The sequence below is a fragment of the Fusarium solani genome (assembly GCF_023522795.1).
Source record: "Fusarium solani strain SB1 chromosome Unknown bctg00000011, whole genome shotgun sequence".
In the NCBI taxonomy this organism is placed as follows: domain Eukaryota; kingdom Fungi; phylum Ascomycota; class Sordariomycetes; order Hypocreales; family Nectriaceae; genus Fusarium; species Fusarium solani.
In genome coordinates this window covers 819,261-842,667 of record NW_027072149.1, presented here as the reverse complement: position 1 = coordinate 842,667, position 23,407 = coordinate 819,261, and the positions used below count along the sequence as shown (strand labels likewise).

Sequence of the window (23,407 nt, the reverse complement as noted above, 5' to 3'; positions counted from 1 at the left end):
CGTGACGGTGGATTGTGTGAGCATGCCTCGCTCTTTGAGAAAGTGTCAACATCTCAGCCTCTGAGAAAAGATCCTTATTATTTGCATGTACTTCACTGTGAAAGAGGACGGTGAAGATGATTACTTCGGGCAAGAGTTATGAACAAAACAAAGTGGATTTGAGTGATTTCTAAAACTATAGGCACACCTCTCTCTCACTCTCCAAATCATGGAGCAGGCAGCGACGCTGCACCGACAGGAGGACAGACCTCCATGTTGAAACACTCCATCTTGGTGCCAATAACACATCTCTTTCCATCAAACGCAGTACCTTCGCCACAGGTCGGTGGCTTGGATGAAACACAGTGGCCATTCTCCATGTGTAGGCCATCAGGACATGTGGGCGGTGTATCCGCAACACACTTGGCTCCCTTACGGTACGTACCCTCAGGACACTCCGGAGGCTTGATAAGGACGCAGACGTCGCCGCGGAGCTCGGTTCCTTCAGGACACTTGGGGGGTCTTGCTGTGCACGACTTTGTTGCGCGGTCGTAGGTGGTGCGCTCAGGGCACTTGGGGTCCTTGTTGGAGGCGCACTTATGACCGTCCCAGGCAGTGTCACCATCGCACTTGGGCGGGCCTCGAGAAACACAGCCGTTGCCATCAAAGAACAGATCGTCAGGACATCTAGGGTCCTTGATAGAGATACACTCCTTGCCGTTGAACGACTGGCCATCAGGACAAGCAGGCCTATCCCTGCCAACGCAGTGCGTGCCATCAAACCAGAGATCATCAGGACACCTAGGTTTGCCTGTCGCGATACACTTGGTACCGTCGTAAATGAAGTTGGCAGAGTGACAATGGGGGGCGATCCCGAGCAAGACATCTGCCGTTGCTGAAATAGCTACCGACCGGGCACTCGGGAGGTGTCGGAGAGGCGCAGTGTCCGTCCTGCAGGTTGGTGCCGTCCTTGCAGATGGGAATATCAGGGTGTCTGCAATGTCTGCCGACGAGTGTGGATCCAGAAGGACACCTGGGAGGTTCAATTGCGATGCACTCATTCCCAGTGAGGCTGTAGCCGTCGGGACACTTTGCGCCGCCCGTGGAGATGCACTCTCGACCATTGATGACTGAGTCTGGGGGGCACTTGGGGCGTTCATCGGAGACACAGTCGATACCGTTGAAGGAAGAGCCCTGGGGGACACTTGGGTCCGCCAGGAAGGATGCATTTGCCGTCAGTGTAGCTGCCGTTATCAGGACAAACTGGGACAGCTTTCTTGAAGCACTCATTGCCGATCCTTTCGCTGTGCTCGGGGCAAGTTGGGGGCTCCGGAGGCTTGATCCAGCACTTCCCATCCTCGTACTTGGCCTCGGGCGGGCAGTCCCAGTCATCAGGGTCGTCGACATCCATGGTACAGAACTCGCCATTGTAAAAGTCAAAACCCTCAGGGCAGCAAGCCGACTTGCCCGTAGCCTCGCTCAGGACCAGCTGTGTGTCGTCATGGCAGATGAGCGGCACCTCGCCGAGACACACGGATCCCACAAACTCGTAGTCGGGAGGGCAATGAGGCTTATCCTCGCAGACCTTGGTACGGGTGTTGAAGAAGCCAGGTGAGCAGATTGGGTCTTCTTCTCGGACACATGCGCAGCCCTTGAGAATAAATTTGTCGGGACATGAGGGAGGGGTGCTCATGCCTGCAGACGCCGTTGCTGATGTAGTATTTGTCTGGGCAGACGGGAGGGTTGTGGTCGACACACTGGTCTCCCCCTCGGGCTTGCTGTTGCCGGGACACTTAGGACCGTCAACTCTAACACAGCCTCCAGCTTCCCGATCAAAGGTCTGCTTTTCTGGACACTTAGGAGGTTCATTGGATGTACAAAGGCGCGTTTGTTCGTTGATGGTAAAGCCAGCAGGACACTGCGGCGGACTCGTGGACTTGCACACACCATCATCAAACTCGAAGGGGGGCTTGCAGATGGGGTCCGACTCAGCCTCACAAGCCACACCATTGAACCTGGCCAGGGGCGGACATTGCGGAGGGTTCACGGCAACACAGAGCTTGCCGTTGAACTTGAGGCCGTCGGGGCACAGGGGCGGGTGGTCGCTGACACAGACATTGCCTTCGAGCCTCGTGCCGGGCTCGCACACAGATGACTCGGGGAAAACACAGCCTGTGCCATCGTTGACGGTGCCGAGGGGGCAGCAGCGGCTGTTGCCACGGGAGTCCAATGAGGGGAGGATATCTGCGAGGCCGATGGATCTCACACGCAGGCGAGGGGCACCAAGGGCTGTGTTGTTGTTCTCGGTAAGGTAGCCAGCAGGTAAGTTGGCGTTGGGATATTGGACGACGATGGCCGTGTCCATCGTGGTGGCTGTACTGCCGAGCGCAAGGCTCGCAACGAGGAGAGCCCTCCACGAGTGAGCCATGGTTAGAAAAGAATGAAGTACTGATGATACAGAGCTTCTGTCTGCAGAGCGAACCATGTCGCCTTTTATCTTGATTGGAAGTCCCTGAATCTCCCAACCGCATGTTTCTTTTCCGGTCTGGATCACTCTTTGCACTCCAAAAGAAGTCATGCAGCTCGCCTCTCAGAGCCATAGCAACTGCAGGATCCTCAACGATCAACGCCCAATTGGCCATCCCACATAACTAGTAGGGTCGAGGCGTCAAAACCAGTGCCAATAGTATCAGCCATTGTCTTGGAGCACGCCAGGAGAGAAGATAGTCGACCTAGACCTAGACAAAATCGACGCAAAGGAGATACTCCTATCTCGGCGAACAGACGCGCATCACTCAAAGTGGCTGGCGGCTGAACAGTCTGGGGGTACCGGAGCTGATGAATGACACTCTCTCTGCATGCCGAGTGCCCTGAACTGAGCTATTGAAAGCGTGGCGTTCTTGTCTCTGTACTATCTGGTCAATCCATCAATAAATACAGGGGTCCAAGGGGCTAGTGGTGATCTCGCCCCAGCCGAGCGCTTCGGCCCGTCCCCAAAAGTACCGGCTCATGCCCGGGGCAGACCATGGTTCTCGCAAGTGGGAGAGGGATTCTTCTGTACAATCGGTCAAGTAAATTCTCAATCTACTAGTAACTACAGATATCCAGTTACCCCTAATGAGACTTGCACATTCTTCCCGGGTTTCTTGCCCCCTGGACGCTTACATGCCGGCTTATCGGTGTGCAGAGATGCAGGTCCCAGACGAGACGTTCTGAGCTTGAGCTGAAAGTCAAATGGCTGGCTGACTGCAGGTCGTCTATGAAACCGTTCTTTTCCCGTCTGAGCTTCAATTAGGATCATCATACAACCCAGCTCGCTATCTCAGCGGTCCTTTTCCCATTTAAGCGCCGTATGTCTGGGCGCGGGAATATAGGTATGGTCCAGCCCAGCCAGCTTATCGTCGTGGCTGGCTGGAAATGTGAGACATTGGCGACCTGCAGCGGATTAGCACGAGGCAACCCGCCGGCCCCTCGCATGGCTTGCCTGGATCACAAGTACATCGATGTGCCTAGAACGAACCCATTTAACCATTCATGTTCATAGAGCAAAAGTGGAATTGCCTGTGTGTCCTCTATCTACCTGCTGACCCTTCGACAACCCGGATAGAGACACCCAGCTCCCTCGTCCCCGTACTATTCCAGCGAGACAACCACCTTCTGAGCCGAGACACCCTTCGTTCCCAAGAAATCCACTGCGCCCTGAAGACTTTCCAACCCCTTTCCAAACTCCCAAGGGGCTTGGGGCAGGCACAAATGCGCCAGCCTCGATTGCCTTGGGCAAATAATCATCCCAAACAGACGAAGCAACATGGGATTTGATGATGGACAGAGAAAACACGTGCTTCACCGCCACACCTTGAGGAGGCTCCGGCCATCCAGGAACCGTGCAAGAAATGAACTTGACTCCATCTGCCTTTTCAGCATACTCCAGAGTATAGGGCCAGGACGCAAAGCCGATGGTGTCGAAAACGCCTGCCGACTTTTTGCCTTCAGCCGCCTCGAGTAGGTCAGCCACGACTGTTGGGCTCTTGTAGTCAAAAACGTGGCTCGCTCCTAGTCTCTTGACAAGGTCAAAGTTCTTCTTGGGCGAAGCCGTTGTGACAACCTCGTAGCCTGCTGCAACAGCAAGCTGAATGGCAGAACAGCCTACTGCAGAAGCACCACCCCATATCATAAGCACTTCTCCTGTAGACTTCTGTGCAGGGAATGTGGGCAGTCGTAGGTTGAGGAAATCGGTATTGAACAAGGCAGCGGCTGTGGTTCCAACTGCCAGAGGGAAGGCAGCGGCTTCCTGGAACGAGTACTTGTCGGGGGTCTTGACAGATAGGTCGGTGCGAAGGATAGTATAGGCCTGAAACGTCTTCTCCTCATTCTTGTTGGTTAAGAACCCAGCAGCGAGGCCAGCGACACGATCTCCAATCTTGAACTTGGTCACGCTAGGTCCGAGGGCGACGACTTCACCAGCGACATCTTCACCCAAGATCGTGGGATAAATAATTTGACCTCTGTGAACGCTACTTGTCTGGACCTTGTAGTCGATTGGATTGATGGCGATGGCGCGGTTCCGGATCAAGATTTGGTTCTCTTCAGGGACACCAACGGGGGGCGGGCTTGACCTCGAAGGGGTGGGCGTTGTGGGCAGTGATCCAGGCGGCGGTGTTTTCGAAAGACATTTTAAGAGTGGTATTGGTGAAAGGGGAGGGTAGAAGTGTATCAAAGTGGTGATTGTAGGTTGGATGGTTTGAGTGATGATATCTAGGGAAAAGAGAGGGATGTCTTGAGGGCTTTATACCTTGAGAATACCACTCGGTCTCCCTTCGGTCCTCGGAGATTGCAACGACTGCTTCACTTATCCCATTACTCGAACGCCATCGTATTCGTGGTTTTGGCGATGGGATCATGGGCTGTTCCCCACAGGAGCGCAAGACTTACCCAATGCGGAAGGGCGATAGCTTCATCACTTTTCGCAACGGCACCATGGCTGACAAATGTCGCCGAGTAGGTACTCAGAATAGCAAGCCCAGTAGGCATGTGTAAAAGTCCGAGAATAATTAACCGCTAAACGCTCAACTTCAGGGCTTAACCTCGTCATTACGAAAGCACTGTATTTCCTAGACGTTCGGAGAAGACACGGATTTGGCATCGAATTTGATACTTGATTTATTATCGGATAACAAGTCCCTCTCCTTCTCCCCTTTTAGAGAGCTCGCTGTACCTAAGTCCTAGCCAAGAAAGCCTGCCCATATTATCACACACCCGCTGTCTAGGTAGCTTCTGTCGATGTCATGTGCCTGCCACGCATGTCAGCTCTTCACACTTATTTATGGCTAGGAAGTGGGCTCTAACCTCAGCTAAGAGTGTTGCCTGACCTAAGCCCATCTCTATGCCAATCCACTGTAAACATCGTTTCATATAACTCCGCATCTTCTCAGGAACGAACGGTAATCTGGAAGCCACGTAGAGTGGATGCATAAGCAGCAAGCCCCCGAGTGATTTCCCTCTATCCGTGATTCCTTCCTCAGTATCGTATTGGTTAACAAAGGCATGCATATTGTCAGTCAGATGATACGGAATCGATGCCATCAGGTCCTCGACGAGCGCATTCGCGCGGGGGTATCCAGTACAAAGATGCTTCCCTGTCACCATGGTAATCGGATAGTTCGACCATCATGTCAATGATGCGTAACTGAGAGGTTCGCACGATATTCCAAACCCCAGCCACGTAAAGATCGAAATATGTATCAACACGTCCGGGCCAACACCCAGCTGCAATGTCAGAGTTGACCACTGACTGTTTGAGGTTCGTCACGGTTATCGGTCTGAACCCTGGGCACCGAGAACTTGACCAGCGGGAAAATCGTTGGTACAGTGATGAAATCTCTTCTTCCATACCTGGGGAGAAGTTGGCCGTTTCGAGAGCACCGGAGAACCTTGTCTGCAGAGAGTCGAGATCAAGCATCAAGTTATCGAGGCATTCCTCCCCCTCACTCAGAGCTGGAACCGAGAAGATGCCACGGGGCTTATCAGTCAGTTGAATATCTAAGCACGAAATTCGTTCGGCAACATACCCGAAGACGCGGTTGGATTCCTTGACAATACCCACTCGGTGCGTTCGTGTCTGACCTATTCCCATCCCGTATAATGCGTAGCAAATCCAACGGCGAAGTTCCGGTCTTCAAGAGTGCGGAAAGGCCCTTTGCATGAGCATCGTGTGAGCGACGATCGGCACTGTTGGCTGCTGATATCTATTTGGAGACATATTAATAGAAGAGACGCAGTTGGGCCGACAAGACAGAATACCTCGTAGAGTCCTAGTAGCAAGGCAATATATCTAGTCTCAAGAGATGCCACTAGAGTAGGAACTTCTATCGCTCTTGCCAAAGAGCCCAGAAGTTCCTGATGAAGCCTTTCTGCTCTCTCGTGCATATGCGGCCTGTTCAATGGCTTTGCGTGACTGAAGAACGATACCGCTTGACAAGCCTTGACCAAATTGGATTCAGGTCCAAGTCTATAAGCCATAGCTTCAAGGCCGGATAGGAATCCTCTAGAAAGTTTCCCATTCGTTTCCGGGATACAGAAGTCGTAGAAAAAGGCTCTCAGCGCGAACTCGTAGGACTTTTTCACCGGTGTTTCCGTTGGACCGACATCGGACAGAAAACAGATTGGTGCCCGGTATAGGCGCTCGTTTAGGTAACATACACCTTCGTGCTGTCGATGGGTGGGCTCGATGGGCATGTGTTGACGGCCTCATATCGTCGAAATGCCGTGAGTCCTTCTTGATCATAGCCACCACAGTTGCGATTCGCCCTGGTGCATCTCAAACATGACTGGATAAGCTTGTCAATTTCTCAAGACGAGACAGAATCGATAGAGACAGCCTATTGAGAGGTCAAACATACTGGGCGAGTTTGGTCACACTTCAAACCGTGTTAGCCCTGGCGCGGAGTTCGGGAAGCGGGTACCAGATACAGACCTTTTTTCCGGCGCTGCTTGCACGATACACAACCCTTAGAAGGTCCGTAGAAGACCATTGTACACAACAAGATGACGTATAGCGATCTCCTCCCGCTACTTCGGTACAGTAACGAGGAAGACAGGTTCTGCGTGGAGCATCAGTTGAGAACCGGGTATATGTAAGCAGCAAGTCAATGACTTCAGATCATTTCCGCTTCTGGTTAGCGTTGCGCTCCAGCTAGAGTCCCGCGGATTTATGCCAAGTCCGAAGTCATCTCCGACTCGCAATAACCCGACCTACCCTATTCCTCGCCGCGCCATCACTCGGGCTTCTAACGATGTGACTCCAGTGATGATGCGGCAGTTACTGCAATCTTCCATGGTACTCCATATGTTTAATCTTCTCATGAGAAAGACGATTAGACGGCATCATTGTATCAGTCAGTTAGGCCACGTTCTTCTAGCTTCGCTTCTGAAAACACCTTCAGATCCACCCAAAGCATGACCACTTGATAGACGAGCCTAATCATTACTGGATAAAGAATGGGTGAGCCTGGGAAACTCACATCGTAAGATTGATCGGATATTTTTAGGTGCCGAGTTTAGATATTGGTTGTTCATGCTGATTGACAATCTTATCCTTTGTTGGGTTTTCTGGCTATGTGTCTATTCCTTGACCAGCTGCATTTTGCTGTGCCTCCTTGTTCAACCAGGCGATTAAAAATGTTGACCATTGTTCGTGAAATGCTTCTAGATGAGAAATGGACATTTCTCGAGCATAGTACAGGATATACATGAACGTGCCCAAGCCCACAAGAAAAGGCAATGATCGTGACCTGGCTCTGCAATATATAATCGCGTTACCTCAAGCCCATAGAACCTATCTACTCACCACCAAACTTACTTGTAACATCCTTGGACAAGACCTGGGTACCCAACCTACCTAGTATCAGCTGCAGAATCAACACCATGTCGACCAACCGGAAGAACACCGCTTCGGAGAGGAAGGATGCTGTCGTCCCTGCCTCTGGCAGCGAGACAGCTCCTTCTAACGCCCGTTTCTTGGGCGCATGCGGGAGCATTGGCTTTCTCCCGCTTCTTGAACCTTCACCCGCTGAAGAGACTAAGCCCGTAGAGAGCAACATCTTTGATCAGGCCGGTAGTTTGAAGAACTGCCCCGGAGCTTTCCCTCAGCCACAGGAAGAGAGCCTTGAGGAAGACAGTCATAAGGAAGATGACATCTTTGACGCAAATGATGTTCTCAAGAGCTGCCCTGGTGCGTTCCCAGTGGATGAGCCTGAGGATAGTGATGAGGCCCCCAAGGCGGAGAACCAGGTTCGACGGAAGGAATTGGACAGGTACAAGGGGAAGAAAGAGTAAGTTAAGATCTTTGGTCCGCACTGATGCGTTCTGATGTGTTGGTTACACATGGTAATCATTGTTTGCATCAGAAGTTCGCTTTGTAGATACAAATGAGGGCATCAATGAAGATGGGTAAGTACGGTCATCGTTAGCCATGATCATCAAGCTTTCGGGCTTGGTAGATTAGCAATATACACACTCGTTTGGCTTTCACAAGTCTCGACTCTGGATATCCAAAAGAAATAGCAATGACAGGTACTGAATTTTGTTCAAGCATCGTTACTTCGTTTTATCTTGGCTAATCTGACCCCGATAATCGTAAACTGGTGACGTTTCGCATCTCCATCTTTAATATTAATCCAATCGAATCCTTCCCATGAGATTGATCTAGTAGAATACCAAGCAGCGCACCTCAATACTCTGTCGACCCTTCGCATCAGCCGGTGTCGCAGGGTCAACGAAAGCAGTGTGAGGAGTCAGTCCGGCCAACCCTTCTTGGCCCCCAGGCAATCCTTGGCTCCTCGAGTCAAAGCACTTGATCAGCATGACCTCTTCTGGAGTCATATCCTTGGCATAGTAAAACTTGTGCTTGTCGCTTGGTGCGATGGCGTAGGTTTCACCTCTCACTTCGTATCCTTCGGTTGAGGTAAATGTTGACTCATCTGGGCGCACCTCCTTTCCGCGGTCATCATTGTCATCACCATCTTTGCGCTTGGGATAGAGCAGATCAACGCTGATCAAATCTTCGGGTTGTGTGGTCCGCCAATCGACAACAGCCAGAGGGAAATCAGTGGCAGCGTGTCCAATCGGCCTCCAGACGTTGATGATCTGATACCGGCCCTTGATCAACTCCTCCGCCTCTGCAGGGTCCTCAATATGACGCCTGACTCGGGCCTCAGCTGCGCCAGGGGTTTGGTCGACGTGCAGTTGCTGTACAGGCTGACGCGCGCTGTCCTTTTCTCGCTTCCGGATGGTGTGGTCGAAAATCACAACCTTCTTAATCCCGGGGATCTTCTTCCGCAGCAGCTCCTCGACTTCAGAATAGTATCCATTGCGAACCGCCTCATCGTCGGTAAATGCAGTTTCCTTGGCGGGAGAGGTGAAGACGTCGAAGCCAGAGACGTCAACTCCAAATGGTGTTGAGCGGGCGGCCTCACGGATGTTGATGAGGGAGCGCTTTTTTTCTGTACGCTTGAAAGACGTTTGGTCGACGTCAACCTTGCTCCAAGGCTTGACGCGAGATCCGTCTGCACCAACACTTGACGCTGGGTCAATGTATCTGAAGACTCCGGTGGTCATTGTGGGAGTGGTGTAGGATGATGCCTGTCGGGTTGTTCGTACTCGTTGTAGTCTGGTGATAGGAATTAAGCGAGGATCAAGGCGTGATCGAGGCAGAATCGAGTATTTAAATCCCCTCATTCGATTCTCGGTGAGTTGTGTAAGGTCTCCGATTCTTGACAGAGCAGGTTTCTCTTCATTTGTCATCTTCCGCAACGCATCGGCTTTGGTCAATTCATTTGTCAGCCTCCCGCTCTGATTCGGCGAAGCCTGCGGGGCTGTCCCCGCTGTTAAGGCTCCATCAGAGAGTGGGATGAGTCGCCGGGAATGCCTTCATTTTTGTTAGGGCATGATCAACCTCAGAGCGATTGAGAAGCGATCTCTGAAGCGATCTTTGTGATCAAGACAAAATATCGATTGGAATAGATACTTGGCTAACTATGGCGCTTATTTGCATCTCTAACCCTGCTTAGCTGTATCGAATAGAATCATTCCCAGATTCATCTAGCGGAATCTCTGCTGGGAACTATCTGATGAGTCAGGAATACGAGGTTAATAATGTCTCGTTCTTGGCAATCGAGATCCAAGATTTTCATGTTCATGGTCTGTCGCGGGCATTCCTCTTTCGGGGATTCCGCTTGTGGCTGGTGGCGATCTTGGTAATTATTGCGCCCACTGCATTTCATCGTCTCAGGAGAAGAAAACCGTCCACCTTCCTCCTTCTTCAGTTTTGCTTGTAAAAGGTATCAGTTGATTTGATAGGTGAACCTGTGGAAGGATTCTATGATGTATTAGTAACAAAAGGCATTCGCTGTTTCATTCGCTTAGTATGGAAAGCCAAGGTTGGAGCAGATATTGCTCAGACACATTGTGAACGTCCAACAAAGGGTTAGAATCAATGAACATGCATTGAATGTGTGTTCAACAATAGCAGTCAAGTGGCCAAGCCAGAATACCGACTGCTCGTTCTCTGGTTCCTTTTGAACAAGCCTTTGTTCTAGAGTCATGAGTGTTCACTACTACGATATATTGAGCCAAAACTGATGGAACGAGACGGGAACATGAAGAGAACAGGAAGGGAACAGATTCGTTCTGTGCTGAGTATCTTTGCATATAAATTCAAATTCAGCGTTCTTTTCACTGTATACCCACCAACAGCATCTCATTGCAGACTAACGACACCATATCCAGCTCGACTGACTACCCAGCAACAATGGACAACTCTGCTATGGAAACAGCTGTCGCCTTCTTAGGGGACTTTCCCCGGGACGTACAGCTCAAGATCATTTATGAGGGAACTGAGGGACAACTGCCTGATCGCGGGAACGCTCTCCGCCGGGCTCTGCTGGAAGCGCTAGACGAGCTCATCCCAGAAAACACAATTGCCTTTCTCGGATCGTCTACTTATCAATCAGTCATCGAAATGATCGAGAATCCAGCTTTGCCCATGTCTGAGCTGGCAAAGACTACTCTGGAACAGAGTATTCGGTGGTCAAACAAAAAGGCTGACATGGAGGCTACAATTTCTTTCCTCACCTCTTTTTCACGTCATCGTCTGGTTGACATCATCTACGACATGTCTTCGAGCGATGACATGCCTCTGCACAAGGCATTTCGCCGCGCGAGAGCAACTCATCTAAGGCATCATCCGCCGGCAGCCAAGGAGTACGAAGAGCCTGACTCCCTCTTTCAGGTAGGCATCCTTAACGGTTATGTCGCCACATTGAGGAACGCTGTTAACAATGAGTTGAGAGTGACCGGGCACAACTTTGGAACTACTCACACCCGATTCCCTCTTGTGAACCGTCAGATCGAGGGGCAGTATCAGACGCCTCTCGTGAAAATTGCAGAGCGATTTTATCGCGGCGGGATCGATGCTGATGTTGCGTTGCACGCTTTCGAGTTTCTACTTGATAGAGGGGCCAAGGTCGATATCACCTCGGCCTCCGACTTGCCTGAGTGTTCGGTGTACTACGCTTCGTCATCGATGCTGCCAGTGATTGACCACTTGACAGAGATGATGAAGTGGACCGATAACAGGAAAATCGTGGCGACGCTTTGCAAGATGGCCGAGCTTGCGTGCCAAAAGGGGGCCATTCTTGACCTGTGTCAAGATCGTTTCATGATCAAGGGCAGCAAGTATGGACTCAAGATGCTGGCTCACATTAGGATGAAGCGCCCGGATAATCTCATTGAGATTGCCCTCCAACCCCAGTGCCCCCCGAACCTGCTCCGGCTGTTCCTAGAGCAGCAAGGCGGCGAGCTTTTCCCCTTGTGCCAGACGGACGGTAAAGTCAAAGTCGCGCGTCGCTTCAACCCCAACATGCCGAGAGGTCATCACCGAGCTGTGACTAACCTTGAATGGGTCATGACTTGTACCTACCATGAACTCATGGAACGATCAAACGTTCATGGCTACAAGTACCGCGGCGAGCCTGGCGATCTGTTTATCCGAAAGGCGCAGATGTTGATGCACGCTGCCGTCGACGGACCCACGTTGGAAGGGCTTCAAAAACTTATTCTCGGCATCGAGAGCGTCAAGAAGGAGCTCGAGGTGAAGCATGAAGACTATGAGGCCTTCAAAGCTCATAGCTGGTATGTCCTCTGCGATGCCATGTCGTACTTCGCCAACCAACCTTGTCAAGAAGAGCAGTTCGCCAAGCACGGAGAGCCTAGACACAAGTTCATCGTGGCCGACAGATGGGACCCTCGCAAGGAATGGATCCGCATGACGCAAATCGTTCCCGAGATTGCCGAGGAGGACGAATGGGAAGAGTTTCTAGAATTTTGGGAGCAACTGGTCATCAGACAAGGAGAAGGGCAGAGATGGTACGAAGTGGATGAGTCCAAGTGGTTCATGTCTATTGAGGAAGCCCAAGAGGCTTTTAAAATGGCTAATCCTGAGGGGGCATCCCAGCTACACATGTTTTAGGAACCGGGCTTTGTGCAATGGGGAGAGAGATTAGAGACTCAGTAAAATTAAGAAATCGCCAAAACTTTGGGACTCAGAGAAATTTGTTCACATGAAATGTAGTGAATCATGTATTATGCCCTGTATAACAATAACAGGACGTGCCGTTCAGGAGGGGGCTCCTTTCCGACTCTGTGGCCTGGAACCCAGGGATGATGCAGAGCCTCATTCTTGAGCTGAGGTATCGGTGAGCAAAATTGGTATGGGAGACGTAATCTTCGCACAAGAGTCCGTTCGAGCGACTGAGACCTGCGTCTGCATGTTGCTGCTTTGGTCACGTTGGTCGGCCCTCCCAAGTCGCTCACAGCCACCTGGCCTTGGCCGGCAAACAAAACAGGCTTTGAGCAAGACATGCAATGATTTACGCCTTGGCGGGGTTGATTTAGGTGCCAAGCATATGTGGCGACGACCAGCTGATAGCTCGAGGGCCAGCTTTAGTCTCAAACATAGCCATGTGCTACCACATTGTCCGCCAAGGAGGCCTTCGAACTCCTGAAAGTTGGGGGCTATTCGTCAAAACATGACAGGCACACATGTACTTGGAAGTGACTGGAACGTGTTGATAACGGCTCGTATTGATGTGTTGGTGGAGGATCATATGCAAGCAACCTCCCATGCAGCAACTTGAAGGCTATCCCCTCATGAGGACCTACAAATGAAGTGAAACACTGAATCACAAACAAGGCTGCGTAAGAGTCGGACCATTTGCCCCGGCTCTATGGTCGCGGATTCAACATAGTTCTGACAGGGTTAAACGAGAGCTCCATTGAACTCAAAACCCACAGTCAGCATTGGCCGGAACGAGCTCCATGTTGACTATGTCCGATGAATAGTGCATCTCCTTTCCCATCTATCGCAGAACGATAGCTTGCAAAAATCTCGTCTTCTGGCCAGGCGAGAGAGGTAAATGCCAGGCTTCTTGGCTCCCTCTATGGCTGCTCAGCTGAGGGCTTGTTGTCTTGCCTGCCGAAATGCCCAGCCTGTCGGCAGTTCTTTTCAGCCCAGGCCTCAGTCATTTTACATGCACTTTCAAAGTAGGCTCTCAACTCTTCATTTTATGTGGACGGAAAAAGCGGCGGCACAGATCAGGCTCTGCCACTGATCAACAAATTTAGCAAATGGCAACCAACCGTTCCAGCCACCACAACATGCCGCCCGTATTCACCGTCTATCTCATAGAGAACTACAATTGGCTATTGGGTGCCACGGGCGAGGTGTGGAACACAATGTTTTCTCGTCTTGCATGAGTCTAGGGCCTCGAATCTGCGGGACACTGTCACCACAAGCACAGCCTCGTTGTCTCCCGCAAGGGATAACATGGCGCCCTGTTGGCTGTGCTTGGCAGAGAAACAATTGCAGAGGTTTAGCAGTCGTCATCGGTCCAACTGTGATGTGGCGTTGGTGGTGTCCACCATTTGCAATGGCTGCTCAGCTCCCGGCAAAGAGGCTTTTTTCAGGAAATCGCGCCTCGCTCAATAGGCAAACTGGGATTGAGATGGGTGCGGCATAACATAGAGCCTGATTAAGAGTTGCAGAAGCCGAGAAACATGTTGCAAAGTCTGGTTGGGAAGAGCTGAGGGGGCGGCATGCCCAAGAAAGGTTCTGGGATTTTGATGTTAAATAGCACCTTGAAACTGCTCGATAACACAGCCGTTTTGTCCTACTCAAGCACTTCTTCAACCAGCCACTCGAGCCCAGACCGGACGTCCAACAATTCAACATGGGCCCCGAGATCTCAGCCGCCCCTCTGGGTTCTCCCACCAACGGAGAAAGTTCATCACTGCCCGCTCAATCACCTCAGTCGACAGTCCTAGGCTCAGGTGGCAACTCACCATGGCTAGACCCCGCAAGCCCCAATCTTGGGACCTCTCCCATGTTCGATCGCAAGCGTGCCAGCTTGATGGGCCTTCTGGACTCCAACCGAGCCGAGAATACAAGCACTGGTCTGGGTCTGTATGACTCCAGTCGTGAAAAGCCGTGTGCCCCTCCAAAGGAGGACACCTTATTCCAGAAGGTCATGAAGAGTAAATGGTCCATGGTACTCTTCCTCCTCCTCGGGATTGGCGGTGCCCTGAGCCATCATTTCCTCTACTGGCATCTCAAGGGTCGAGATGCCAAAGACCAAGAGTGGTGGCTCCGTTTGGGCCAATTCATCTCGTTCGTATCCAAGGCTGGCTTCGTTCTCTCTGTGCTTATGGCACAACAGCAGACAGCCTGGAGGGCTGTTGGAAAGAAGGACTACTCTGTCCATGCCATTGACTCCCTCTTTGGCTCTTCCCACGACATTATGGAGCTATTCAGTAGAGAGGCATGGACGAAGACATGGCTAGTCATGATTCTGAGCCTCTACATCTGGATCAGTCCCCTTGTCGTCATATTTTCATCCGCCACACTCAGCGTTTCTCCCGGCCTCACAGTGGATAGGGACGCCAGGTGTCCCTCAGTCCGTACCCTGAACTTTTCGCAAGAATCAACCAACAAGTGGGACGAACCTAGACGGGCTGAGAGCGATGGCTTGATTGGTATTTCTCTATCTTTTTGGGAGAGAACGGGGGCGCGCTACGAGGATGATGACAACGTCGACTACTATAGTTCGCCTAGTGCGCAATTCAGTGCCATTGCCGATAAGGTCTTTACAGCAAACCAAGCATTGCAGGGAGACCACGTGGCCGAAGACATCTGTGGGATAGGTTGGAACTGTTCAACTGTCATCCACTTCGTCGGCCCAGGATACAAGTGCGATTCCGTTACCCCGAAGTCGGGAGTTTTCATCGACGACTTTGCAGGAGTCGAGGCCCCGTTCAACATGACCGAGCTCGCACCAGAGGGGAGCCATACTTACTTTGCTCTGACGCAAAAAGGGGATTATGGTGCTCAGATTGAATTGAATAAAACTGGGAAACCTGTTCAACAACTCCCTTACCCTGCCAACCTTGGAGCCTTCAAAGCTGAGCCCATCATCTGGCTTGGCTACACCACCGTTGATGATATCACCAAAAGGCAACCTGAACGCAAGGGCGCGCCGGGATGGGATGAGGCGTTTACACCTGCTGTGCTAGCCTGCGAGCACTATGTGACAAACTACACAGTCAACCTTACATACACTGGTGGTCTGCAGAATTACAACGTTACTCAACGGGACTACATGTACAAGGTCATCAACACGACATACGACGAGACCCTCAAGGTCCCTACCGACGGGCTTTTGAACGGGGTCGTAGCGGTTCCCGAGGAGAACTACGTCCTCCCGATTAAGGAGAACATGGAGACGTACCGTCGCATAGCCGCCTACCACTCACTCGGCAAGGTTCTACGAGACATGGTTAACGGAACAATCGAGCTCCCGAATCATATCTCAAAGTCAAAGGTTATGGTCTCCAGGCTTATGGACAAACGCGACTATATCGCCGTTACCGATCTCCAACAGGAAGTCCGCAGATTGTACGAAGACCTCCTCATCTCACTCCTCTCGAACCCTCAGATGCTCGTCGTGTCTTGGGCAGCCAACACTTCTGAGCTCTCAGGGACGCTGCCTGGTGGTCCATTGTATCCATGCTACCGACACAAACTTGTGAACAAGTTTGCTTATCAGTGGGAGGTCCTCTTGGCTGTCTACGCCATCTCCTTTGTCATTGCCTCGGTTGGCGTGATATCCGGGATGTATGCCATGTGGAAGGACGGAGTACATGAACAGCGCGAGATGACGTTTTCTGCAATTGCCGGAGCAACCAAGAAGCTGAGTTTGGATCAGTACAGGGATAAGGAGACGATGGTCAGGTCAAATCACGTGGGACAAGGCTCCGGGGGTCGAGTATACGAGTTTGAGCTTCGAGATGGTGGTGAACAGGATAACAACAGCTCGAGGTCCGCCTTGGAGAGTAAGTCTAGGTTTGCGACTAGGGAGACCACTGTTTAAAGTGTGGGGGTTTGTGTTTTCTTGACTATCAAGAAGGGGCTTTGAGGGCATGCTTTCTCCACTCTTGTCTCATGTGCTCATGATGAGTTATATTTTGTTCAACCATCCGTTTCTTTATTCCTCTTTCCATGGCACAGTTAGGCCATCACCTTGCAAACCTACGTCATGTTGTCAGTAGTGGAACAATTGGGGTGTTGACTGTGTCTATTCTTCAACCCCCGTCACGGGGCATTGGCCGAAGTCATCTCTCCTGCTTTTCCCGACTTTCGCCTCTTATCATGTTGAGCAATCATAGCCACATTGCCGTCAGAAGGGGACACTGGAGACTAGTATCACCGCAGAATAGACAATCACATTTGTTGCTCACCGCAAATACATTGCTGGCGATCCGCTAGGATAAAACGGGAGCTTATGAGTAACTAATCTTTTACCGGAAGCTACCCGTATTGTCTGGGCGTCTTGCCCTAAACAATCCATCACCACCCCCTGACACACCAGCCTTTGCTGCTAACTTTATTCACCTTAGTGAATTATTATGGTTTTTAGTCGGTCGCTTAGCCGCATGCCACTTTTTGCTGCTGCTGTCAAAAGAGCTCGGCCGTCCATAAATCCATGAAGATATGCGCCTCCCACCAACTCGCAGTGATAATCGGACACTGAGCCAGCATCCCTTACCCGCCTGAATATCAAGGGCACACGAGATCTCGGTACTACCCAAACTGTATCTCCCTCTTGCAGGTCCTGTGATCCTAGCCCCAGGTAACCCTTCTCTGTTACAAAGGGTCGCAGGTGCATCCCATGGGCAAACATTGAAGAATATTCAGCCGCGGCGGCACTCAGAGACTCAGCAGAGTCATCAACAAGGGAGATCCATGCATTCTCGCCTCTGCAAAACTGATCAAATTTATGCTTCAGTTCGTTCCATTGGCGGTGATCTTCCCCCTCAGACATCGCCACTGAGTGGACTCTCTCTGCAAACCATTTTGCGAAACCCGCGTCGAGAGGAGACGGGTTTTCTATAGGAAAACGACGGTTCTTGGTAGTGTTGGTGATGAGAGTTCGCCACAATGCCTCCAATCGGTCTTCTCCTGTGGTTGGGTACTGGGTTGGGAGGGACAGCAGCATGTTCAACAGCTGTGGAAATGGGCTCCCCTTTTGGATGTCCAACTTTGACTCTCCCCGAGACGAAATCTCATCGACCTTGAGGCCACAAATGGTAACGGTCAGGTCGCCTTCGCTGACGACCGCGGGCCACATGCGTAACTTCTTTTCTCGGGAGAAATCCGTATCTGATGGGGTGAAGCACGCGTCTGCACAATATCTCTTGTACCCAGTAATTCTAAGACCGAGGGGTTTTCGAACACTCCAGTCAGGCACCCAGGATGGGAGAGGATCGTCACCGATCTTGACCCTTTGGAAGGATCTGCCCTCAACGCAGGAGAGTATGAGAAGTTCCTCGCAATCGCGGAGAAGCTGAACAGCAACCTTCAGGTACGTTTTTGCTGAGCTGTGATCCTCTCCGTATTTGGGGCGCAACAGAGGCATCTTCCCAATATCGACCGAGTCCTCGATGAGCCCAAAGAGAGCGTACACTTTATCCTCCTCGTTTGTTGCCTCGAAATCACGGGATCGGATAAGCGTGTGCAATAGAACATCTGTCCAATGTTCGGTTGCAATGGATTCTCTCGTTGCCTTTAGAACGGTTGGGATGCCGTAGTTACGAGCCGTGTTACGTGAAACCATGTCCGCAGCGAGGTTATTGAAACGCCCTCTCCAATCACTGGTGGAAATGTTGTGAGATGCCTGGCAAAGCACGCTCCAATCTTTTTCATGCCCTCCGCAGCGAACAGTGACGTTGTCTGGTAAGACGAGCTCCTGGATTATCCAGGACCTGTTCCAATATGTCCGATCAAACAGTTTGACAGCCGATTTCCAACAAGACCCATCCCCATCACCATTGATCGAGGCACTGTGGTTGGTAGACGCTGATTGGGTCCCGGATGGTGGAAGGGTCGGGGACTTGGCCAGATGATCCAAGTGGTCGAACGCTCGTTGCGTATGCGAGTCTGCATCCCCGAGCCACGCAATGACGCACTTTGCTGACCGGTAGATCTTGCCCATCATGGTGCTCACTTGGTGGCTCCGCTCCTGGGGGTCTTCTTGATTGATACATATTGCGTCAATCCAGAACTGTTCCTCCTTCAACTTCTTATCCCTTTGAACCTCATGCAAAAAGTCTGAGAGGTTCTTTGTAACCATTACGTCGCCATCGTTGATCCGGATACATGATACTCGATCGTTGGTCATCGATTTAAAGGGTTGCTCGTCCAGAGGCTGTCCCCATCTATACGACACGGCGTAGTAGCTGGCCGACTTATCGGCCAAGCTCGCAACGGTAAGTTTCCATTTGGCCTGGGTGATGGTTTCGGCCGAGGCTTCCAGTGAGACTAAGCGGACCTCGTTGGGCTGGAGGGGAAGCCCGGAATAATCAAGAGTCGTCATTTTTTGGCCGGACTAGAGTTGGCGAGGAGTGACAGGCTTTGGTTGAAAGGACATCTCAAGGATGGATGGGATGCTTTCAAGGACCAGCACTTCTAAACAAACGCTGAGGGCAACAAAGCAAATAAGACCTCGATCCTGTGAGTGAGGGCCTGGATGGAAATGGAATGGTGATTGGGCACACCCATCGACATGCATGGCAGCCTGACACGGTCTTTAGCTCTGTTGGTGACTGGCGCTTGATTGGTGGTTGATTGATGCGGGGAAGTCCATATCCTCTTAAGATCTTTGAGAGCGCGTCTTATGGCCCGTTCTTACCAATATTTGACTTGCAACTGCTCACTTGGAGGCGAGCCCATCGCAACTCTACTTCGCCACTCTGTCTTTTGATGCATGCCAGCCACTGGTTGCACTGGTCTCTTGCGCCTACCGTCATGTCGAATTCCACCTGCAGCTACCGATTCTCCTCTGAGGGGGGCCGGTTTATCGACTATGTAGAGGCTGCTCGCGCAAGTCCTCAGTCCAAGCTGACCACGCAGCCCAATCTCGGCCTGCTGGACCTCGTACACGAGAGTGACGGAGGCTCATCAGATGAGGGCCAAGGCTGGGGTGGGCTTGCTCGCTACGTTGAGCACCGTAATGACAAGAGTGAACCTGGAGTATCATACAAAGTATTGCTGCTCGTGCGACATGGCCGTGGCGTCCATAATGTTGTGATGGACGAGGTTGGCTCAGCTGAATGGAAGGTAATCAGCACAGCCTTGTTGGCCTGAAGATTAACATCGTTGATTGAGCAAGGCTGACATAAGAGCAGAAACACTGGTCTAAACTAGACGGCGATGGAAATCGAACTTGGTTTGATGCGCAGCTGGTTGACGAAGGAGTTGAACAAGCGAAAGCCCTCGGCACTTTATACATGGAAGGTGTCAAAGACAAGAACTTCCCTGTCCCTGATACCTTATACACAAGCCCACTAGCCCGATGTCTCGAGACAACAAAACTCGTATTCAGAGATGTGGTAGAGGGACACGGAAGAACCTTCAAACCGGTGGTGAAAGAACTCCTCCGGGAGCGCCTAACCGACCATACATGTGACAGGAGGAGAGCTAGGAAATGGATTACGGCCGCTTACCCAGAGTACGAGTTGGAGGCTACTTTCGCAGAAGAAGATTTCTTGTGGCATGCCGATCGATCAGAGTCGAATACAGAGCATGTCGCTCGCACGCAGAACTTGCTCGAAGACATTTGGAGTCAAGACTCAGGAGTCTTTATCGCCCTTGTCACCCATTCGTTCACGCTCTCGTCGATACTGGAGGTAATCCATGCACCCCATTTCCGAGTAGGAGAAGGCATGATGACGGCCTTTTTGATAAAAGGACAAAGGATAGGAATGAACTAGGTATTCTAGGTACTAGTCATTATGTTTCCTCTGCCTCTATTTCACCCTGTTCTTACGCTGAGCAATCAGCGTAACATTGCCGTCAAAATTTGCCGTCGTGGCGACCTCAATGATGTCACCCTGGATATTCGGATATACGGATGCCCATCAACGTACATGTCGCCGAATTTTTATATCCGAGCAATCTGTGCCCGAGATTGTGACATTCTGGGTTTCTCCTTAATACTAGCAGCAGAAACTTCAAAATGGTGCTCTCGGAGCGAGAAAAAGGTAAGAAACGCGTCCAATTGATCAAGTCTAGGGCTGACATTGGCGTAGACGAGCGCATGAGCGATGGAGAGGCTACCTTGCAGAACAATGGCATTACAACGCCCGACGAGGAAGAGCTGGCTCGGACAAAATCGGCCGTCTCAATCGCCGAGACGTTCTCCCTGCCTCATGAGATCCTCTTCATCTCGACCATTTGCATGGCTCAATTCATGACCCAAGGAGCTCTAGGAAACTGTCTGAACCTCTTGCACGTTATTGGCGCCTCATTTTCTTTGAGCAACCCGGCAGAGCTCAGCTGGTTGATCGCTGGCTACAGTTTGACGGTCGGCACCTTTATTCTCGTTTCAGGCCGCCTCGGAGATGTGTTCGGCTACAAGCGCTTGTTTCTGATCGGATTCGTGTGGTTTGCTTTGTGGTCAATGATCGCAGGCCTCGCCACATACTCTAACCATGTCCTGTTTGTCTTTGCAAGAGTCTTTCAGGGCATTGGTCCAGCCATTGTGATGCCCAATGGCCTGGCGATTCTCGGAGCTTCGTATCACCCAGGCCCTAGGAAAACCCTCGCTTTCGCTCTATTCGGAGCTTGCGCACCTGGTGGCAACGTCTTTGCTGCCGCATTCGCCGGTCTCTTTGTCAAGGATCATGAAGAATGGTGGCCTTGGGCCTTTTACTCGTTTGCAATTGGCCTGGCTGCTATCGCTGTTTTTGCGACATTCATCATCCCGGATCCCCCTCACAAGCTGTCCTCGTCGAGCATGGCATGGAAGGAGATTCTGGATCAACTGGATCTCCTGGGTGCAACAACTGGTATCACTGCCCTGGTCCTCTTCAACTTTGCCTGGAACCAAGCCCCAATCGTTGGCTGGGAGACACCGTACGTCTACGTGCTCCTCATCATCGGCATTCTTCTAATCCCGGTCTTCTTCTACATCGAACTGCGAGTCGCCTCGAATCCTCTTATTCCGTTCGACACTCTAACAAGCGACGTTGGATTTATCCTCGCCTGTGTAGCTGGTGGCTGGGCTTCGTTCGGTATTTGGATCTACTACACCTGGGAATTCTTCCAACTCTTGCGGGGAGGTTCACCACTTCTTACAGCGGCGTGGATGAGCCCCGTAGCTGTTTCAGGCGCAATAGCCTCACTCACAACGGCTTGGCTGCTACACTTTACACACCCCGCCTTGGTCATGTTGATAGCCCTCGTGTCGTTCACGGTTGGCACAATTCTGATGATGACTGCTCCTGTTGAGCAAAACTACTGGTTTCAGTCATTCTTCAGTCTGATAATCATGACCTGGGGAATGGACATGTCCTTTCCCGCAGCAACGTTGATTCTGTCAAACTCCGTGAAAAGGGAACACCAGGGTATTGCCGCGAGTTTGGTGAGCACCGTCGTCAACTACAGCATCAGTCTTGGCCTGGGCTTTGCTGCGACGGTTGAGGTGCATGTCAACAATGGCGGAGAGACAATGGCTGATCTTCTTTTTGGTTACCGAGCAGCTTGGTACATGGCTGTGGGATTCGCTAGTCTAGGTCTAGGAATTAGCATCATCTATTTTATTCGGAGGATGATGAAGGAAGGCATCACAGGGCGCCGATAGATGGATACATGGTGGTGATGGCTGGGCTCATCGTCATCCACTGACTGGGGCAAAAGTTGGGCATATTTTACATTTTAAAGCTATAGAATGGCATCTACTATACAGAACTTTAGATATACAAGGTGGACTGCAAGACAGTTCTCTCGATCAAAACATTTTAATCGTCGTCGTCACTGTCATCACCACTTTCGTCCCCGTCCCCGCTCCCGCTTCTACCCCCGCCAATGGCACCTCCCTCGTCACCACTATCTTCATCACCACTCCCATCGTCGAAGGCTCCTGGGACGGCTGCCACTGCATTCCCAGAGTCACCCACGGGGTCAAGTGCCGTGGCTGCAACCGCATCGAACCCTGCAGTCTTGGCTTGTGCCAGACGAGCCGTGAAGGGCCCAAAGCCCCTTTCGTGAAAACCCAGGAATGCACCAGGATCAGAGGGGTCTCCCCTTGGCGGCCTCTCCGACAATGCCCACCCCATGACCGCGTTCCCTGCGGTGGCTTCTGGGCCTAGGCCAAGAGTGCTGTCGAGGCAGTTCTCGCAGAGAAAGGTATACAGCAAAGAAGTTGAGTTGACAGAAACTCCCTCCGGGAGAGGTCTGACTCGGAATTGTCCCGCAACTTCGGGTGGGTTGTCTTCATTCGTAGCTTGTCGAAAGGATGCCATGACACCTCCTTTGCCATCTGGCCAGACAGCCAGGATAAAGTTGCCCTCCATATCTCCAGTCAAGCCGAACGATCCCCAACCTTGCCCATTCACAAGGGGAAATGAGAGTTGGCCAATGAAGGAGCCAGCGCCAGCACTGGGCTGAGCATCAGCGAGGGCAAAGGCAAAACCAAACGACGTTCTTGCACCAAAAAATCTCTCCATATTGAGGCCTGTTATTTGGTCGACAAAGGGCTGGGAGAATTGGTTGGTGGAGGAGGTGGGCTCGTCATCGTCTTGGGCGAGTGCTAAAGCGGGTAGGAGGAGTGTGGTAACGAGGAGACGGTTGGGGTTGATGTGTCGGTGGCGGCCAGGTTGGCGCCGCCGAAGACCGCTGAAGAGAGGCATGTTGGTATGAAAGGGAGGCTGGGTATCTTCTTGATGATGTTGGGAGTGCGTCTGGTGGGTGTTGGTGCAATATGGTTACTGGCAGAGAGAATTGGCTGGTATTTATGTGTAGTGAGCGCTGTGGCCAAGA

At 51.5% G+C, this 23,407-nt stretch overlaps 10 protein-coding genes across 10 annotated transcripts; 4 read left to right on the top strand and 6 right to left on the bottom strand.

Annotated features, from left to right (window-relative positions):
- Positions 1-206: 206 nt before the first annotated feature.
- MRS44_015316 (uncharacterized protein) lies at positions 207-1,040 on the bottom strand (the record flags this gene model as incomplete). Its single annotated transcript, XM_065619157.1, has 1 exon — positions 207-1,040. One exon carries the CDS (start codon positions 1,038-1,040, stop codon positions 207-209), a length of 834 nt encoding a protein of 277 aa, XP_065475229.1.
- A 95-nt stretch (positions 1,041-1,135) lies between these two features.
- On the bottom strand, positions 1,136-2,407 carry MRS44_015315 (uncharacterized protein; the record flags this gene model as incomplete). Its single annotated transcript, XM_046271609.2, has 1 exon — positions 1,136-2,407. The coding sequence occupies one exon, from the start codon at positions 2,405-2,407 to the stop codon at positions 1,136-1,138; it is 1,272 nt and encodes a 423-aa protein (XP_046126251.2).
- A 1,110-nt stretch (positions 2,408-3,517) lies between these two features.
- On the bottom strand, positions 3,518-4,958 carry MRS44_015314 (uncharacterized protein; the record flags this gene model as incomplete). The annotated part of the gene is made up of 2 exons (XM_046271621.2): positions 3,518-4,595; positions 4,912-4,958. 2 exons carry the CDS (start codon positions 4,956-4,958, stop codon positions 3,518-3,520), a joined length of 1,125 nt encoding a protein of 374 aa, XP_046126250.2.
- A 2,944-nt stretch (positions 4,959-7,902) lies between these two features.
- Positions 7,903-8,313, top strand: MRS44_015313 (uncharacterized protein; the record flags this gene model as incomplete). Its single annotated transcript, XM_046274231.1, has 1 exon — positions 7,903-8,313. One exon carries the CDS (start codon positions 7,903-7,905, stop codon positions 8,311-8,313), a length of 411 nt encoding a protein of 136 aa, XP_046126248.1.
- A 369-nt stretch (positions 8,314-8,682) lies between these two features.
- On the bottom strand, positions 8,683-9,594 carry MRS44_015312 (uncharacterized protein; the record flags this gene model as incomplete). Its single annotated transcript, XM_046277601.2, has 1 exon — positions 8,683-9,594. One exon carries the CDS (start codon positions 9,592-9,594, stop codon positions 8,683-8,685), a length of 912 nt encoding a protein of 303 aa, XP_046126247.2.
- A 1,192-nt stretch (positions 9,595-10,786) lies between these two features.
- Positions 10,787-12,505, top strand: MRS44_015311 (uncharacterized protein; the record flags this gene model as incomplete). Its single annotated transcript, XM_046282678.2, has 1 exon — positions 10,787-12,505. The coding sequence occupies one exon, from the start codon at positions 10,787-10,789 to the stop codon at positions 12,503-12,505; it is 1,719 nt and encodes a 572-aa protein (XP_046126246.2).
- Positions 12,506-14,264: 1,759 nt separating this feature from the next.
- MRS44_015310 (uncharacterized protein) lies at positions 14,265-16,460 on the top strand (the record flags this gene model as incomplete). Its single annotated transcript, XM_046267808.2, has 1 exon — positions 14,265-16,460. The coding sequence occupies one exon, from the start codon at positions 14,265-14,267 to the stop codon at positions 16,458-16,460; it is 2,196 nt and encodes a 731-aa protein (XP_046126245.2).
- Positions 16,461-16,681: 221 nt separating this feature from the next.
- Positions 16,682-18,962, bottom strand: MRS44_015309 (uncharacterized protein; the record flags this gene model as incomplete). The annotated part of the gene is made up of 2 exons (XM_065619156.1): positions 16,682-16,786; positions 17,136-18,962. The coding sequence occupies 2 exons, from the start codon at positions 18,960-18,962 to the stop codon at positions 16,682-16,684; spliced, it is 1,932 nt and encodes a 643-aa protein (XP_065475228.1).
- A 431-nt stretch (positions 18,963-19,393) lies between these two features.
- Positions 19,394-22,229, top strand: MRS44_015308 (uncharacterized protein; the record flags this gene model as incomplete). Its single annotated transcript, XM_046271597.2, has 5 exons — positions 19,394-19,705; positions 19,774-20,274; positions 20,368-20,510; positions 20,594-20,628; positions 20,677-22,229. 5 exons carry the CDS (start codon positions 19,394-19,396, stop codon positions 22,227-22,229), a joined length of 2,544 nt encoding a protein of 847 aa, XP_046126243.2.
- Positions 22,230-22,386: 157 nt separating this feature from the next.
- On the bottom strand, positions 22,387-23,277 carry MRS44_015307 (uncharacterized protein; the record flags this gene model as incomplete). Its single annotated transcript, XM_046271603.2, has 1 exon — positions 22,387-23,277. The coding sequence occupies one exon, from the start codon at positions 23,275-23,277 to the stop codon at positions 22,387-22,389; it is 891 nt and encodes a 296-aa protein (XP_046126241.2).
- Between the last annotated feature and the right edge of the window lie 130 nt (positions 23,278-23,407).